This window comes from Sabethes cyaneus, chromosome 1, assembly GCF_943734655.1.
Source record: "Sabethes cyaneus chromosome 1, idSabCyanKW18_F2, whole genome shotgun sequence".
In the NCBI taxonomy this organism is placed as follows: domain Eukaryota; kingdom Metazoa; phylum Arthropoda; class Insecta; order Diptera; family Culicidae; genus Sabethes; species Sabethes cyaneus.
Genome location: NC_071353.1, coordinates 88,236,071 through 88,252,325, shown reverse-complemented (window position 1 = coordinate 88,252,325; position 16,255 = coordinate 88,236,071). Strand labels below are relative to the sequence as shown.

General features: G+C 38.2%; 1 protein-coding gene across 2 annotated transcripts in view; it reads left to right on the top strand.

Annotated features, from left to right (window-relative positions):
- LOC128733061 (uncharacterized) overlaps positions 1-16,255 on the top strand; it is an 849,877-nt gene that overhangs the window by 389,916 nt on the left and 443,706 nt on the right. For both annotated transcript variants that reach the window (XM_053826645.1, XM_053826654.1), the window contains exon 4: positions 11,882-12,003. In XM_053826645.1, coding sequence (XP_053682620.1) covers positions 11,882-12,003 — 122 coding nt within the window. The remainder of the gene's footprint in view (positions 1-11,881; positions 12,004-16,255) is intronic.

Here is a 16,255-nt window from a genome sequence, read left to right as displayed (position 1 = left end):
GTAAAAGTAAGTTGTAAGAAGAAATATTATTCTTTAACATATGCATTACGTAGTAAAGGTCTAGTTTATAGGTTTTTGAACTATGCATAATTTCCTGGAATGCAATTCTATTTGATTCACATCAATAAAGTTTTCTTGAATGAATTTCATCCATTTTTATTAACCTTTGGTTACTCACGCTGTTGTATTTTGTACAACATGTGTAGGTTTTTGAATGGCGTATTGTCATAAAGTTACAAATCGTTGTTTAACTAACGTATATTGTTTAATAAACTTGTTATGAGCAAAGTGTCAGAATTATTCAATGCATTAATACTTTAAATTGTTAGGAAAATGGATCAGCATATACCACAGAACACGAAGAAACGAGACGAAACGAAGCAAGCAGCATGTGGGGTGTACCGCAATTGGCCCCAGCTGAAATTTTCTCTCGTTTCTTCATATGGAAAAATGGTGTCTGTATGCAGCAAAACTATCAGCAAATGTAAAATGTTTAAAATGTATCCGTCTGTTGGTAGTCGAGTAACTCAGGGTATTCTTTATATTCAAAGTTCTACAGTTCCTAAACAAGCAAACATAGAGGTATACTATATTCAGCAAAGCTGTGTATTTTTACTATTTGTACAACTTTGTAATACATGAAAAAGTCATACAACAATTACAAAAAGAGCTGAAATAGAAAAACTGATTTTACAAGTGCATATCCAATAAATAAGATATCTCTATCTTCGCTTAAGAGATAGAAGGTTACTGTCTTCAGCAAAATTTCTTGTAATAATGTGTTCTAAAACTTTGCAGAACACATCAATGTGTTATATTGAAACTGAAGAAAAATAATATTTTTATTTCACTTTTAGGGGAATCAGTCAAAATTTAAATTCTACCAGACGATAGAGCATTCAATTTCAAAAAACTCTTCCAAAGGTTCGATAAACTTAAAACTAAGTTTTCCTAGTCAAAACTCTAGTGCGCACGTTTTCTTTGGTTTTGGGCTATTGTGCGCGCGAGTAACCGTGTTACAAAAGTTGGCGCGTATGTTCAAGGGTTAATATCTTTTGACCGGAAAAACCAATTCTTATGAAATTTTGCATATATATTCGTAGTGTCAAAACCTCCCGTTTGACATTAAAATAATTGAAATTAGGTAAATTAACTTGGTTAAAATCATTATAAATTATTGTTAATTTTGGTGTGGTATATACGGTTGCTCATAACTTTCAAACTAAACGTCCAATCAAAAAACAATTCAATTGTGATCTATCCGGCTATATCACCTTTCAAATGAAACTAATAGCGCATAAATCGGTTTGGCCATCTCTGAGAAACAGGCGATCATTTGGACCTTGTCAAAACTGGTTTTTTAAGCATAACTTTTAAACTGCATATTTGTTTTCGATGAAACTTGGTTAAAAGTTTGACGATAGCAAGAGCTTTTATTTGGTACTAAGATCATTAAAATTGCTCATGTAGTTCCGGGAAAAACCGTGTCACGTAGTTTTCACATTTTTGCCTATAACTTTTAAACGAAACGTCATACCACGAAACAACTGAATGGTGATATACTAAGCATAAATACCTTTCAAACAAAAGTAATAGCGGATGAATCGGCTCAGCCATCTCAGGCGATAGAAAATGAGCTGCACACACATACATACACACACACATTCAGACATTGCTCAATTCGCCGAACCCTATCGATTGGTATATGACACTTGGCCCTCCGGGTCTTGGTTCTATTTCGCGTTTTTCGACCAATTTCTAAACCTTTGTTATATAGTATAACAAAGGTGAAAACGGATTTTTAGGTCCACCCCGACCAAAAAACTTTAAATAGCTCCAGCCCATCAACCATAAAGGATCATTCAATAATGACGTCCACTGCTTATGGGGGGAGGGGGGTGTCAATTTTGTGACAGGTTGTGACAGAGGGGGGGAGGGGGTCTAGGCAAATGTGACATCCGCCGAAGAAAATTTATTCTCAGAAAAAGGCTACAAAAACTGATCGATTTATTTCGATTTTCGAATTTATCTTACTTCAGAAGATCGCAAGAGGACCCGACATCGTCGAAACAAATAAATAAAGCTGATTCTCTCCTATCTTCTCTTGACTCAAAAAGCAACTTGTTTCATTTGTTGAACAGAATCTTTCAAGCAAGCTTCTATTGATGCTGGTAATTGTTTCAGCTGACAGCGCCGAAAGTCGGGCACGATTTACCTATGTTACACTAGATTAATTATACCATGCGTTACATTAAAGGGTATATGTAAATCATTTTCAGTTCATTTGCAATCAAAGTTTCTAACCTTCTACTACATATTTGATAGATAAGTACAAAATAAATTTTAAAAGCTATCGTCACGATGTAGTGAAACCTGCCTCGCCGATGCAGATTGAAGTTGTTTTAAAGCGGAGCGGTGCTCTTCAATTGAAACCAAAACTTCATGTCTTCATTGATTTGTGGCGATTTGCAATTGAAAGTTGTTAGAGCCTTTGTTCACAGTTCATAAATCGTGTCCATGAAAATGTTTTTTTTACTAATAAAATTACATACAGCAATTCGGTAAAAAAATCAGTAAAAGTCTACTCGCTGGGTGGAGAAAGTTAGCAAAACGTGGAATCTTTTTATAATTTCGTTAAAAAGATAACTTTGAGATCAGTTTAGCCGGAAAAATCTAGAAATTAATTTTTTTTTGAGAAAATACGCGACTGTTATTTTCTATGGTTTTTTAATCTTACACTACTTCTTAAAAGATTAAGCTATTTTTATAAAACACTTTTTGCTTTTAACACGCTTTTTATTTCTATTTTAGGTTTGTGTGACGTCCAAAGGGGGGGGGGGGGGGGGGGAGGTTGAGTCTTGTGACACAATCGGACAGAGGGGGGAGGGGGGTCTAAAAAAGCAGAAATTTAATGGACGTCATTTTTTAATCGTCCCTAAGAGATAGTACTTTCATTTTTTAGCAAAGTTACTTAAAATTCAATGTTCTTTAACTTTGCTGAACATTTTATTCAGCTAACTTAAGCCATAAAAAAGTTTATATTTTGCACTCGCTTACTATGATGGCCACCCCGAACATATTATATACCTAGGACTAACGGTTTTAGCGTAATTACTTTTGTCCACCTAGATTTGGGTTTTATCCCACGGTGCGGCGTGGAACAACTTCGGCGGAATAAACCGCCGCTCCTGGAAAACCCCGATTTTCAAACTTTATTAACCTTTTTCTCAGAAACTACACAACGTATTGGAACAAACTCTTTTTTGTTTGGTTTTTGTGTTTGGGTTTCGTTGATTTTTTTCGGTGAGGAATGAAACAGTTTTATATTTTCTGCGTTACGCGTTTCAGCCTACTATATTTCATTCAGCCATCTTCGGACGCCTATTTAGAGGTAGAATTACAGAAATTACAAGTCGTCAAGTATTAGTAACACAACATTTAGATTTAACAAGAAACATTTAACATTAACATTTGAACTTTTTCTTAACAAAAACTCTAGTTGGATGCATTTTTTACTTAACAAAACTCTTGTTAAGTAAAAAAACACTTTGTTAAGTAAAAAATGCATCCAACTAGAGTTTTTGTTAAGAAAAAGTTCAAATGTTAATGTTAAATGTTTCTTGTTAAATCTAAATGTTGTGTTACTAATACTTGACGACTTGTAATTTCTGTAATTCTACCTCTAAATAGGCGTCCGAAGATGGCTGAATGAAATATAGTAGGCTGAAACGCGTAACGCAGAAAATATAAAACTGTTTCATTCCTCACCGAAAAAAATCAACGAAACCCAAACATATAATTGAACGGTGATCCAAACATTCGAAACAAACGTTTTTTTGTTTTGTTGGTAGTAGCTTGGCAAAGACTTTTATAACTTTTGAGTTTCGTAAACAAAACACAGCTTGAGAAAAACGAAAAAGAAGAGGAAAAGATGCCTGAAAAAACAAAATTTTGTCTTTTTTTTCTTTTTTCTTTAGCTGTGTTTCGTTTACAAACCTCAAAAGTTATAAAAGTCTTTGCCAAGCTACTACCAACAAAACAAAAAAACGTTTGTTCCAATATGGTGTGTAGTTTCTGAGAAAAAGGTACATAAAGTTTGAATATCGTGGTTTTCCAGGATCGGCGTTTTATTTCGCCGAAGTTGTTCCACGCCGCACTGGAATACAGGAATGGCCAGCACCTCAACTTACAGCGGGTGCGAAGAGTGATTCACACAGTTCTCTCATCAAATAGCAAGGATGCAGAGGTATAATCATTAGTTCACTCGCTCCTAGACGCAGTGTAAGTGGCAATGGAACTGTCGACAGCGTCTTTTCTTCTCCGAAACACCGCACAAAGCGGACATGAAAACAACTACTCTGCCACTGTGAAGGCCAAGTGTGACTTCACTGTGAAGGCCAAGTGTGACTTCACTGTGAAGGCCAAGTGTGACTTCACTGTGCGATCCAAGTGTGGACTTACTGTGAATTCACACTTCACAGAACTGTATAGGTCATCAGCGCGCTGCAGCGGCAAAGATACTGAGAAGTCACTTGGAAGCAGTTTATTGGGGAGTTCGCTTTATGTTGTTCCGTTTCGATGAGCTACACAGAAATTGAAATGCTTGTATGATGCATGTCAATGGATGACTTTTTCGCTTTTTTCGGCAGATGTTAAACATTGGCGCCTCATAAGTTTTATAATACAGGGGGATTTCAAATTTGTCATGGTTTGATTTTGGCAACACAAAATATTTCACTTCCAAAAATATGCTTAAATATCGGTCAGTTTGAGCATACATGCTTTCAATAGCGAAAAAATGATTGCCTAAGTATGTAAAAAAAAGTTGGCGGTTATAGGATATTTCGAACAATCATATTTTTATTGCCGTAGGACTACGGCTTACCGCAGATTGTCAAAATTGTCTGTCCGGTGCTAGTAGGACAGATAGCTCTAGGGTAGGCGGACTTTTTAAAGAGAAAATAGTTGCAATCGTTGATTATAATATTTAGTCAATTTCTAACCCATTTACATTCAAGTTTTTCATTTCAAAAAAGGGACTCGATTTTGGCACGGTTTCGGTTTTGGCAACATAGACGATACGCCCTTGTTGCCCAAATCGAAATCCTACTGTATTACAAATCACACCTAGTTGTCCACACTCTTAGAATACCGTTCTGGCCTGATTTTTGAATAGGTTCTATTGTTGCCATAAACGTAAAAACCGCGTGAGTTATTCCAAACTGCCATGTAAGGAAACAAACTCTCGCTTCTTTATTTTTGTTTACAGGACGTAATTAAAAATCAGGCTAGCGTTACCTGACTCATAACGAATATACGTTATAATCGGGGGAGGGTCTCGTAACTCACAAACTGTGTGGTTTTTCGTTAAATTGATCATAAATTCGAATAGAGCATACAAATATCAACTATATAACATAAGAAATTACATGTTTACTCCAAAAATAAAAGCATGAGAGATTTTAAAATTTCGGAAATTGGGGTTCGTTATGAGTCAGGTAACACAGTAGCACTTTTTCTCTATTTCATTATCACTAAGAACTTTAGTCACTATGAAAATTTGTTGTAATTGTAATTTATTTCATTGTCTCGATATTGGTGTTTATGGCATATGCGAAATAATTTCTGATGTGATTTATAACGGCTAAACATTTAATCTACATATACCTGTAAAAAAGGATTTCTGTCTGTCTGTCCGTATGTTCCTTATAGAATCGAAAACTACTGAACCGATCGGCGTGAAAATTTGCATGTAGATGTTTTTGTGGCTAGGGAAGGTTCTCTCGACGGCCCTCCCTCCACTAAGAGGGGGGGGGGCTCCCATACAAATCTAAGCCTATAAAAATTGATTTCTGTCTGCTCTATGTTCCTTATAGAATCGAAAACTACTAAACCGATCGGAGTGAAAATTTGCATGTGGGGGTTTTTGGGGCCAGGGAATGTTCTTGTGATGGTTAGAGATCCCTCCCCCACTAAGAGGGGGGGCTCCCATACAAATGAAACACAAATTTCTGCATAACGCGAGAACTGATCAAGCAAACGGAACAAAATTTTACATCTGAGTGTTTTTGGAGACTAGAATTTTTTCTATGGAGAATTAAGACCCCTCCCCACTTTAGGAGGGGGGGCTCCTATTCTAATGAAATACAAATTTCCTCATAACTCCAGAACTAATCAAGCAAATGGAACCAAATTTAGCATGTGAGTGTTTTTGTAGGCAATTTTTTTTCTATGGTGAATTGAGACCCCTCCCCTCTTTAGGAGGGGAATAATGACCTCTCTCCCTTTTAACAGGGGGGGGGGGCTTCCATACAAATGAAATAGAAATTTCCTCATAACTCTAGAAGTAATCAAGCAAATGGAACCAAATTTGGCATGTGGGTGTTTTTGGAGACAAGAATGTTTTCTATGGTGAATTGAAACCTCTCCCTGCTTTAGGAGGGTGGGGGGCTCTTATACAATTGAAATACAAATTTCCTCATAACTCTAGAAGTAATCAAGCAAATGGAACCAAATTTGGCATGTGGGGGGTTTTGGAGGCAGAAATTTTTTTAATGATGGTTTGAGACCCCTCACCCCTGTGGTAGGGGGATAAGGACTCTCATACAAATAAAACAGAAATTTTTGCGTAACTCAAAAACTAATCAAACTCGAGAAATTTTAGACTCATAAAACATTAATCAATAACAAGACCACCAAAAACTATCAATAGATCAACATTAGATAATTCAGCGCGAGACGGCCACAGGCCGCGAGTGTTGCCGGTGACCTGCTGTCGGAAGCAACGGCCCCCCGTGGAGATCACCTCTATCTAGGTCTATTTATTTTCCTAGATCTACTGACCTCTATTACTTTCCTTCAGTTGGGTCACTCCTGCGAAATGGTACTTTTTACGAAAAGATTTTCCGTGAAATGATACATCCCGCGTAAGGTTTTTCGCGAAATGGTATTCTGCGAAATTCTATATTCCGTATATTCCGCGTTACGGTCAACCGGGAATTGGTGTTCCGGAAAATGGTATTCGGCGAAATGGTTCGTAATGATGGCGGATATTTAAATGCTATCCGCTTCATTTTATCAGGCTAAACAATGGGGGGAGTTGTTTTCTACTTTACTGTGAGGAAAATTTGTAAATTAAAACACCCATGAACTCCCCAGAAACTTGCAAAACTCAAGATTGTGAGAAAGGTCATCCGAGATTCACGATTTATGTACAACACAGTTTGATTTGTGGCAATACGAAGTTTGTCGGGTCAGCTAGTTATGGATAAAATACACCAATGTTGCATGTTGTAGTATAATCGACTACAAATAATCGACACGTTTAGTTGATAATCGAGTCCGACGTGATTTCGAACAGCTATTTTCGCGGTATTAGCAAGTAGCTACTATCTAAAAACTGACAACTTGTTTTTGTATTTTTTCCAACATTTAATGTTGCCCGATGTTTCCAAGAAACTTTGGCTACACCTCACAAATATTAGGATGGCGACAGAAGTAACATTGATCAAAAATGAATAAGTCGTACCTTAATTAACATTGACATTATTCTAACAGTAGGCGACAGTAGTCAATAGTGAGTCAACGGGAATAGCTAAGTCATAAAACAAGATCCATGATATTTACATGGAAAGTGAAGTTTGTGAACCTACATCGCATAATGTAGTTTGAGAAAAATTTGTTGATTTTTTAGTATGTTTTTCAACAAGTCAGTTTTAGGGGGTCAACGTAAATTTTTTTGCAATCATTTTTAAGTGATGTTCAACAGCAAATACATATTAAATTAAAACTAAAATTACTGCATGGCATCACATAATAATAAGAGTTAATTGAAAAAAAAATTGTCCGCTAGTTCACTATTTTTCATAAAACATTCCTATTAGCAACGGTGAGACACGGGGACATTTAGACATAGCTTCCAACATGCATTTTTTTTTTTAATTTTTTTTGTGCAATTGCATTAATCCATAGGGATTAACAGTGGGGTAAACTCCATTAGTCGCGCAGCTAAGCACAATGTAATTTCTTTTTTCTTGTTCATTGAGGTATATGCTTCACCTAATTCTTGTGGGATATTAATTTATCAAACATAAGCTGTTTGTCACAAGACAAGTTGATTGCATACGCTTTGTAGTTTCTGAGAAAAAGCTACATAAAGTTTGAAAGTCGTGTTGTTACAGGAGCGGCGTTTTATTCGGTCGAGGTTGTTTTACGCCGCACTAGAATGCTTATGTGTATGGTCATTTTTCGGCCACTTCTCGTAGCCTGATTATTACAAAATTATTACAGTTGGATTTCGAATTTGGCAACAAATGTGCGCCGCCTATGTAAGTTATTGATAAGTTATTGGCAACATTCAAACCATTCTATAACTGCCATCTTTTTTCATGAACACACTGAGGGCATCATTTTTTTGTCATTTAAAGCTTGTATGCGGAAACTGACCGATATTTAAGCCTATTTTTGCGTGTGAAAAATTTTGTATTGCCAAAAACGGTTTGTGTCATTCTGTGTGTGTTCATTCGTTTGTAGATTCTCGGTCACCCTAATAATGTAAAAAGATGCGCTTAATAAACTTCTCTAAAGACACACCCCTTAGCGCATAGCGCATAAATCGGTTCAGCCATCTCCGAGAAACAGGTGATAGAAAATTAGCTGCACATAATGATGTCCGAAATTTTCAATTATTCGATTACCGATTAATCGGTAATTATTCGTATATTCCATGTGTAATTCGATTAGTTGAATTAATCGAGCGATTAACGAACATCACTAGCTGCACACACACACACACACACACACACACACACACACACACACACACACACACACACACACACACACACACACACACACACACACACACACACACACACACACACACACACACACACACACACACACACACACACACACACACACACACACACACACACACACACACACACACACACACACACACACACACACACACACACACACACACACACACACACACACACACACACACACACACACACACACACACACACACACACACACACACACACACACACACACACACACACACACACACACACACACACACACACACACACACACACACACACACACACACACACACACACACACACAGACACAGACATTGCTCAGTTCGTCGAGCTCTATCGATTGGTTTATGTGACTCGGCCCTCCGGGCCTCGGATCAAGTGTTTTTGACCAATTTCTAAACCTTTGTTATATACTATAACAAAGGTAAAAATAATATTTTTGTCAAATTATTATTTTTACCTTTGTTATAGTATATGCTGTACCAGCAATGATAGTAGACGGATTGCACCCGAACTATTGGATGTATAGCTGTGTGCAACCGGCAGAACTCCGTTGCAAATACAGACACTGCGGAAGCTGCCGTAAGGAAGAGCGTGCCGAGTAATGCTACTAAAGTACCTCAATACTCATTCACACAAACGCACGAAATTATACCTGAATTATTGGATGTATTTCCGTGTATAAAACGAGTTCGCCTGATCAAGAAAAAGAGCACCACTCACGCTTAGGGGGCATCCATAAAGTACGTCACGCTTATAGGGGGGAGGGGGGGTTGACCTAATCGTGACGATTTGTGACGTAGGGGGGAGGGGGGGTATGAAGTTATGTGACGTCACATGAAAAAAAATCATATGGAAAATTTATTCGGGAAATTATTATTTAGCCTTCATTTTAAGATACAACTATTGAAGGCTTCTATAAAATTAACGTACTGATGGATTTTAAAACAAATAGTAAAATTTTTTGAATGAACACTTTTTCATTTTTCTCATTTCTCATTTATTCTATGTAGTATGAACTCTCCATTAAGGCTTTACAGAATATGCAGTACTCCGCTGAAGAGCTGCTTGAGTACCGTCCTGCCTAAAAGATTTTTGCAACCGCAAATAGCAGTCGCACAAACTCCTGAAGGGTTACTGGAAGCTGCCAGAGACCCATGGCAATGTTTTACCTTGATATTCGTGCTGAACTCAATCGAAGAACAAAAACTCATACCGAAGTTCCACGGCTGCTTTTAAGGTTTTTCGGTATAATTTATACTGCCCCTCACTCAAAAGCTCTCTGAAAGATAGAGTTTAAGCCACTTGCGGATTAAATTTCGCATCTAAGTTAGTGTTGAATGATTACACGATTGAAGAAATACACAAAATGACAAAATCCGTCAGAAAAGTTCTTCCAAGGTGTGTTGCTGCAAGACGTCAGCAGGAAGTCCTGATTCTTTCAACTAGATCAGACGAATTTGAGTGGATGAATGTAAAGGGCGTGAATATGCGCGAAACATTAATCGACGGCACATCAGCGACTTCTGAAGCCTATCCGATTGTAGCAATTGAAGATCATCTTCAAAATCCGCGAATCTTTGACTTATAAGCTCGAAAATTTTCCTTTTTTTATTCGCTGAATTTCATTTGATAGCTTTAAATAAAAAGGTTGGAATGAATATTTTGAAAATGAATGAAAATTTTTTTGTTGTGAAGGGGGGGGGGTTTCCGTGACGTGACGTACTTTCTCAGGGGGGGTCACGAATGTGTGACTAAATGTGACAAGGGGGGGAGGGTGGGTTGATTTTGGTCAAAATTTGCGTGACGTACTAAATGGATGTCGCCTTACACAACCAGTTACATATTAGGCACACTCAATTCTCGCGTAACTTTTCAAAAGGACCTAAGTAAGTAACAGAGATTCTCTTTGTGCCTCTTCTCTTTCGGTTGCCACGGAGATGCAAATGCACTTTAAAACAACAGCCTTGCATAAATCGGTTGCTGGTGTCACTACCTACCTAATCATCAAGAAAACTTGTTGAAATGCATTTATGTCGCCGTAATAATCGGAAGAGAGGAAGACCAAAGAGAGTCTCTCAATGTTACTTAGGTCCTTTTGAAAAGTTACGCAAGAATTCATTCACCACTCTCGCAAAAGTTCTACTCAAACAGAACAGTTTCAAATTGCATCCAAACTATTGGGTGTATAGCTGCATACAAAGATATTGATCTACAAAGGAGCGACACTACAGTAACTATGCAACCACGGTACACCAACTGAGTGATCGACGGTAATTTTAAAGCACATTGGCCTGAAAGTTTCTGCAGTACATTTCGCAACTGATGATCAACAGTCCATTTCTAGCACCATAGCAGGTATATTCTAACATACTGTAATTTTATTTTAGTACAAAGTATGCACAACCACTGCTGCAAGGCGATAAGGTTTTTTTGTGCGACTAGAGACACGATAATGCCACAAAGAGCATACATTCTATTTAAGATTTTGTAACTTATTTGCACTAGAAGACACTAAACTTTATAAGATATAAAACGCATGGCACTAATATATCACAACTATACTACTTGTAGGAACCCGATGTTCAAAAACAACAGCTTTTTTTAGAAAACCTTTGAGCTTTTGAAAGGCGCGTATCAATGGTAACCGTGCTGCCAGAAAACCTTGTTGAATAAAAATTAGCAAATTACTTACATTTTTAGAAAAATAGATGTAACACATTAAAGCCTATGAGTACTACATTCGTTTCAGTATTATTATATAGCGACAAAGTTTTTATTTGGGAAAGCGCAGCAAAAAAGGTAATATATGTCGCATTTAGTAGCGTGCTGAAAATACCATCCGGTACCCTAATTTAAGAAATCGGCACAGGAGAGTTAGTTCTAATTTCCAAACCTATTTGAGAATCAAGAAAAACATGTTTTCCGTGCTAAAATATCAATAAACTCTTTTGCGTTACCATAATGGGTGCTACTACTATATTTGGTACTTCTACCCTATTGCAGAATTGTGAACTCGCAATTGATGTATTGTATTTTTTTAATTTCAGTTGATAAATCATTGACAAATGGAGTTTCCTTGAATGGAATCATACAGACTATTATGCCTTTAAGGCACGATAGAGATAGTCATGTTATGGAATTCACTGCGAGTATTGACAAAGTTAAGGAAGTAAGTATTTTTCGTGCGGGTTTGCCATTTTGTGTGGGTTATTTTATGTCAAGAGGACAGGAGTTGGGTACATTTTTGTTAAATAGACCGAACTACGCAGTAGAAGTTAAACAACATTGTTTAAGGAGGCATAGTACTTTTTCAATTGCACAGCGTATAAAAACTTCAATGCCGTTTTTCTCGAAACCAGGTTTAAAAGTCGGTACCATAAATATCTCAAGAACGGCTCAAGCGATTCTCTAGCTACTTTGTTTGTTTCAAAGCTTATAAAATTATCTTGTCTTTGACCCATCCTTTTGTCGATATTGCAATTCATGTATTTTTTAGAAACGTTTAAAGTCAATTTTTCGGCTAAAAAACTGATTTTTATGTTTGAATGTCCGCCATTTTGTTATGCGTTCGAATTTTTAAAAAAGGATGGCACCTTCCAGCATTGGACAAAAGGTAGGAGTCAAAATGACTACTTGTCAAGCATAGCTACCAATACCCCCTCCCCCCCCCTTCCTTTCCGCTCTTCCCTTCCTTCACCAAAACTTTCCCCTACCGTCCCTTCATCAATTGTGCAGAACCATCGTTTCAGAAAATATTAAAACTATGCTAGATACAATTGTTAAACTCCGCTGGTAAACAGAAAACAAATCAATCTCAGTATACGATTCAACTTTTTTGAGTTTTAATGCTTAGATTTTGGGATAATAGGTGATTTGCTTAGGGTGTCCAAATTCCCCCAAATTACCCTACACAGGACGTTAGGTAGCTTAGTGCAAATATTTCAGAGAGTGGTAAGGGACCACATTTGACGAAAAAATCAGAGGGGTTGTGTACAAGACACGACCGCATATATAGGTGACGCAGGACTACGTAAGTCTCTTTGTAGTGATAGTGGCATGTATTCATGCTTGTAATCATTCGATTCTTCATGTATACACTCAACCCCCGCTAATATGAAAAACACCTCGTTCAGATTGGGCGAGTTCATTTTCAATCTGAACATTTGGTAACTCTATTCATTTTCACATACGCGCAAGACGCACATCCTATGAACTTGTTGTTTTGATTTGACGAAAACAAATGTTTTGTAAACATCTCAAACATGCGCAAATTCTAAACGTCCGGTTTGTATAATAGGTAATTGGCTCGGCAGTTTCGACTAAAACGGTCTATTTTGAGTGCTGGAGAGAGGTAAGTTCCATATGAGTTATATTGCCAAAGCTCTAGAGCAAGAGGAAACACATTAGGTTTTTTGCCTTTTTCTAATTTACCCGGTCAACTTTAACGTCAATTGTGTATGACGCTTGATCGGTTTTTAATGTGAACGTATTCATACCACCGGGGTACAGATTGAAAATGTTCATATTAAAGAAGGCCAACGGGGGTACACGATACATGCTATATGCAACATATATACATGCTACATGCGTTGTATGTAACATTTAATTAAAGTAGTAACATTGCATACGTTCAATTCTCAAAAGATTGTGCATTTGAAAACAATTTAACAAAATCAAGAACACAAACTATTGCTTTCCTGCTACCTTACTGAAATTAAAGATTGTTTTTATTATCCATGGTTTCCCACGTTGAAGGGATTTTACCAATTCAATCCTATTTTATCAACAGCACATCTTTTCACTACACTTCTAATGAAACGGCAAGCATGCATATTCATACAGAGTCGTATTATAACCGAACACTACAGCTGTGGCACATTTTTCCAACACAGATATCAAGTTCGCCGAGGTTTAATCGTCTCGCAGTAAAGAATTTGCGATCTGTTGGGACAACGAACTTGTGTTATTTTTACTGGCACACTTCACTAACACAGCCATCAAATTGGACTAGGTTTAATCGCGTTCGTAAGAAATCTGTTGGCACGAGGGGGCTTTGATACTCTCTCTGGCGTACTTCCCAAGCAAGGACATCAAAATGGTCTAGGTTGAACCGCGGTGTTAACAAATCTTGTTAAAATAAGGAAACTTGGTCACTTGCTTTGGCTTACTTCCCAAGTAGTGATGTCCGATTTTTTCAGTTAATCGATTAGTTAACAATCGATTACTTTTTAATCGAAATAATCGATTGGTTATAACCTTTACGTCCTTTAACGGGGCGGGATGGGTTTTGGGGCAGGAAGCAGTGACAACCTTCACTTAAGCGCCAGGCAAGGATTAACTTGCCGTGAAGGAGCGTGTTTAGCGATACAATCCCGGTCCGGCTAGAATACCTCAGGACAGGTCCATCAAACGCTCAACTATAAACTTACGAACGAAATGCCGACTAACCTAACATCGGTTAAATCCGTTCGACCGACTCAACAGGGGGACATGAGCAACCATCGGCTAGTGCAGTGTCCCCTAGGCATCCTACACTAACCTACCGGCGGCTAACTCGCGAGCCGATCTGGGGGGGGGGGGCACATTCGGGGACTCACACTTTCCGAGAACACATATCGTAGCAAACACCATTGAGGGTTAACAGATCTTCATTTACACGTTTCGCTTAATCTAGTGGTTAGTTTTCTTCAGTTTTTCTTACGGCCTGCTGCTTCTTGTCGACGAAGGGTCTCTGATGTTCCGATGAACAGGTGGCTGTGCTAGACTAGCGGTTTCGTAGACCGCTTACAGACAGCCCGTACAAAATACGTGGTGGGTGGCAAATGGTGAATCGAATGTTTTAGTTCGACCGGGTCCGACATCCGGTAGCCGGTACGAACGGTGATGAATCCACGGACAGTAACAATTGGTTATATGGTGGGTATAGCATACGGTTGGCTCTTCGGCGATCGGTTCCTACGATCGATGGTGTATAGGGCCACGGATGGTAGCAACTGCCTGCTCGCTCGGAGAATCGGATCACACACTCGTGGTCGACACGTGTTGAGGCCGACTGACGTCGGTCGCGCTCTCAAGATTTAAGGGAAGACCTTCGTTTAAAGGAGGGTGCTGGTGGTCTTTTGCTTCGTTCGACTAGGTAATCTAACCTCGCTTTAGCGCCTATATTTTCTACCCGTGTTTTTTCCACTTTACTTCTACTTATTGTATCTTTTCCGAATACTAGTTTACTTCGCTTTTTGTCTTCTCATGTATCACTTTGCGTCTTCTAATTTCTAGCCCTTTCCAATCTTGCGTGTCGTCTCTTAGGTGGTTATCTTTAAAATCGCTCATTCCCCAGACTGATTTGCCTGTCCTGTCAAGCACAGGACATTACGACGGGACCGACGATTCAGCTTTGGCTAGTTTCGCCAGGTTCCATCCGGTGGGCTTAGCATGGTTTGTTTACCGTCGCGGTACCCTAACCTTTTTTCGGGGATAACGGCAGGTAACGCGAACAGGCTTTTAGTGACGGTTGTGTGTGGGATTGGACAATAGGGTTTGTTACCTTATTTATTTTGTAACCTCGTTACAATCCCCGACACCAAAAAATAGTTTTGTGTCCCGTAGTACTGTCCCCGAGTGTTTTGAAATGTGCAGTCAGACTTAGGTTAGTTACATAGAAATCGAGGAGACCGCATTTTTTGGTTTTTGTATAGAAAAAGACGAAGGTTATTACCCAGTTTTCTAAAAATTTCTTACAAAATTCCGTGTCTGACAGACTGACAAATTTTCGAATTATCTTTTGACGGTGGCACAGTTTTTTTTGGGTACATTCTCCACTGCGACCATTGACCTATTGTGGCGGTGGCACAGTTAGTATCTAGATAAAGTTTAGTTTGGTTTTTAGGCTTCAGCGTGGTATTTAAACCGGCCTACTGCGTACAAACTGGATGATTAAAAGCAAAGCCTTGGGGTTAAACATCCTTTCTAAGATTTGACCCATCTTTATCGACAGACTTCACAGCCAGATATTAGAGTACAATTTTAAATAATCCGGCATAATCGATCGGCCAGTTAATCGATTATCTAATAATCGGAACATAAAGCAATCGATTAAAAATTAATCGATTATTTTAGCGGATAATCGATTAGTTCGATTAATCGAGAAGTAATCGGACATCACTATTCCCAAGCACAGATGTCAAATTGGTATAGGTTTAGATCATCGTAAAGAACCTTCCAACCAATCACGAAGCGAGAATTCTGGTGAAACATAGGTTCATTATTTTCAATTTTTCAATAGTTCAACATCAAGAATCCATACTTTTCTTCTTTTGGGTCAATTCTTAGAAGATTTTTCGATCGATTGGTGTAAGAATATTGAAAATCGATCGGAAAACCGCAGAGCTATTAGCGCTCAAAACCTTTCATTTTTCGTGACG